The sequence below is a fragment of the Tachypleus tridentatus genome, chromosome 11 (genome assembly GCF_004210375.1).
Source record: "Tachypleus tridentatus isolate NWPU-2018 chromosome 11, ASM421037v1, whole genome shotgun sequence".
Taxonomy (NCBI): domain Eukaryota; kingdom Metazoa; phylum Arthropoda; class Merostomata; order Xiphosura; family Limulidae; genus Tachypleus; species Tachypleus tridentatus.
In genome coordinates this window covers 97,699,426-97,703,036 of record NC_134835.1, presented here as the reverse complement: position 1 = coordinate 97,703,036, position 3,611 = coordinate 97,699,426, and the positions used below count along the sequence as shown (strand labels likewise).

The following is a 3,611-nucleotide window of genomic DNA, read 5'->3' as shown; positions in this document are numbered from 1 at the left end:
GTAGATTGAAATGAACATCTCTTGAACTTAAGCTGTTTTTTGTCAGTTCTAAATTGCTACAAAAACTGATTCATAAGGATTATTCATGAATATATGGTCTGAACTAACCGTGGTGATACCCCATGCAGTGTTTTAACTACATAGAAAGAAGCTAGCAAAGAGCTATGACGGACGTGAAATACTCTCCAAACACTCTTAAGTACACCTTAGATCATGAGACCGAGACAGGTAAATTTAAAAATAAAAAAGGAAGAAGCAGAACACCTAAATTTAATGATATTGATATCAAGTATTTTCGTTTTTGAAACCTGCAGGACAAAAGGAAGACTGCCACTGATCTCAAGAATGAGATAAATGACCATGTACCAGATGTCAGAAAAGGGTCCAGATCTACAGTATCAAGAAGACTTAACGAGAATGGAATATTTGGTTGTGTACGACTTTAAAGTCCCTTCACATTTCTATCCGTCTCTCCGATATAATTTAACTCACAACTGCAATAGATTTTATATACCCCACATTTACGCCTTAATGCAAGTTTTTCTTTAATACCATTAATGATATTCATTAGATTTAATTTAGGAGTAAAGGCTAATAGATAACCCTTATTTTTCATAAACGCTTTGCCTATTTTTGTTGAGAGTGACGGAAAATATTCTTTCTTTATCAACCATATTATTATCTGTAGTTTGGTGTATTTTAAGATCTGTATTCTATTACAATGTTTTTTTTTGCTTTTTTTTTACAAATGCTACATATATAAAAACCTCTATCAATAACTATAAGTTTTAAATAATTTACTTCAAGCATAAAATCTGCATTATGTACACAAACTTTAATAATCCTATTGAAAAACAATGCAAAAAGAATAAATTTTTTTGTGACAATGGGTTACACGATCTTGCGTAAGGCGTCGTGAAAACTGTTTGAAGTTAAGCACAAAACTACACAATGGGCTATCTGTGCTCTGCCAACCAGTCGTATCAAAACTTGGTTTCCAGTGTTGTAAGTCAGCAGCATTCGAAATAGGGCCCCACTGGCACAGCGGTATGCCTGCAGATTCACGACTCTACCCAGGTTTTGATACCCGCTGCGGGCAGAGCACTGATAGCCCATTGGATAGCTTTGTGCTTAACGTCAAACAAGCAAACAAAATTTTCGTAATACAGCTAAATGAGTTTTATTTTTGCAAAATCTTATAAGAAAAAAGCAGAAATAAGAGATCTTCAAAACTTGCATATCATTTGGATGTTTGACATAAAAATTGCATAATCATCAACAATTTATTTTTAATTGCACTTCCTAATCTAACATTTAGAGAGAATCTTATTTCCAAAGGTCAACCGTTTTAGCTGAAGTACATTCATAAATAATAGGAAGATCTCTGCTCATACTTGATTGGTCGTTGGCAAATTATTATACGCATTGAAAGATAAGAGTTAAAAAAAAGGTACATTTGTGTTATGTATATATATACAAACCATATATCATTCTGCTATTCAACACCAATAGCGGCTACATTCTAGTGAAAGTTCATTTACAATAACTCCTAAAATATGCTCTGTTCTCAATATATTTTATTTGCAGCTTTAATTGCTGTGCTCAGTTTTGGAAAAGCTATGCCCTACTGTTATAAATCAGAATATCGTTATTGCAACTTAAAACCTAGCATTCAAGCGTATTTTTCTGAGTCAACTTCATACTCAACTCCTCATTTACTACTTGAAGGCACTTTACCACCTTTACGTCATTTCACACTCTGTACATGGGCCAAAGCGTGGAAAGTTTCATTTGACGGTAGTTTCATCTTCTCGTACGATCTTCCCCAGTTAGATAACGAGTTACTCGTAGGAATTTACAAAGTTTCGTCAACTTATAGCCCACCTTATGGAGACAATTTTGGAACGTCTTATTCACAAGTACATTATGAATTATCTATTCATGTTTATAATCAACAATCCCGAGTTATTTGTCGAAACTTTGTAGCTGGAAAATGGCACCACTTGTGTTACATCTGGTCTAATGTACTGGGACACAATGAAATGTATGTTGATGGAATACGGTGTGCAGAAAGCGTGACAAAGATAGCAGATAACTACATAATCCAAACTGGAGGAACGGCTGTCATTGGACAAGAGCAAGATATCATAGGTGGAGGCTTTGATCCGAAACAATCCTGGATTGGAGAAATTGCTGACCTTCACATCTGGAATGAACCATTACTACCATCTCAAATCCGACATATGTTTAGATGTAACTTTTGTTACCCCAGAGGGACAGTTTTCAGTTGGTTGCGAGAACCATTAATAGCAAAAGACGTAATTTTCTCAGCAACTGACGTTTGTGCAGTAGACATACAACCAGAACCTTTCCCAGTTCCTAATCCATACTCTTAAAACAGTAATTTACGTTTCTAAACAACAAATATATAACTACTTATTCCGTGAGTACGTTGCTATTGGAAGCATGAGTTGTAGTTGTAACGCTTATTTTTCTACTGTTGTTTTGTAGCATTTTTTTGCGTTATATATTTCAAATATATGATATAATAATCAATTTGATAACAGAAGTTTTTAAGTTGAAACTGTAATATTAACTTGAAACATTATTTGCTTTCTTTATAAATATTATTTTATGTGATTTATTTCGATCAATAAACCTTTCTCTTTTTGTTTTACATGATATTAGTATACTACGAATGAGAATTTGTGACTATTAAACAAAATGTAAAATAATTAAGCTGTGTATATCGGAGACTGTTTATAAAGATACAAAATCATAACATGTTATATGATCTAATTAAATCATTAAATAGAGAAGTAATTGTCGTTATCGTCGCTGTCTTTATTAATCCTTGAAGATAGCAACAAGGCCTTGTTCACTTATCGAATTTTCTTTTGTTACCTAAAAATAACTCCCTAAATTTTGATGTATAAATTTGTAAATCGCTAAAAATCAAATTAGAGAGCTTATGTATCTCCCTTAATAAAACAATATACCGTAGCACTGTAGATGTGGTTTTGATTTCATATTATTAAAATATAGCGTATTGTCATTATTATAAAATAAATGAGTTGCTAGCTATAACAAAAAGATACATAAGGACATAATGATTTAATAATTCACAAATACTTATGTATATTTAATAGGTAGACTACTTTATAGTTATTTGCAGGTTATTAAGTTGGCGAGTAAAACATTTTAAATTATATGTGTGTTTGTGAGCGTGGGTGCATAGGTGGTCTTACCTATTGGGAATTGCCCAGAGCCCACCCATGGAAGTACCCCTTTTAGTCTTCTTCCGAGTTTTCTTATCATCATGGGGGCTCCGTTTACTAAATTATGCCCGAGGCTTCAGAATGACTAAAACCGCTCCTGTGCGTTTCTTGTAAATATAGGTATGTATAATAACCCAATAAGATTCCATGATAACGAGAAAATCACTTGTAGAGAAAAATATAGATGTAAAAACGGCTGGTATGGATAGAGAAAACTCTATGTAGAGGAGCGAACAGCGTTTCGACTTGACGATGACCGAAGAAGGTCAAAACGTTGTTCGCTCCTCCACAAAGAGCTTTCTCTACCCATATCAGCCGTTTTTACATACATAT

General features: G+C 33.5%; 1 protein-coding gene across 1 annotated transcript; it reads left to right on the top strand.

The window, feature by feature from the left end:
* The first annotated feature begins 1,556 nt into the window (after nt 1-1,556).
* On the top strand, nt 1,557-2,396 carry LOC143231557 (C-reactive protein 1.4-like). The gene has a single exon (XM_076466076.1). The coding sequence runs from the start codon at nt 1,557-1,559 to the stop codon at nt 2,394-2,396; it is 840 nt and encodes a 279-aa protein (XP_076322191.1).
* Nucleotides 2,397-3,611: the final 1,215 nt, after the last annotated feature.

Coding starts and splice junctions, on each gene's coding strand:
- LOC143231557 (XM_076466076.1), top strand. CDS start 1,557: ATGCTCTGTTCTCAATATATTTTATTTGCAGCTTTAATTGCTGTGCTC.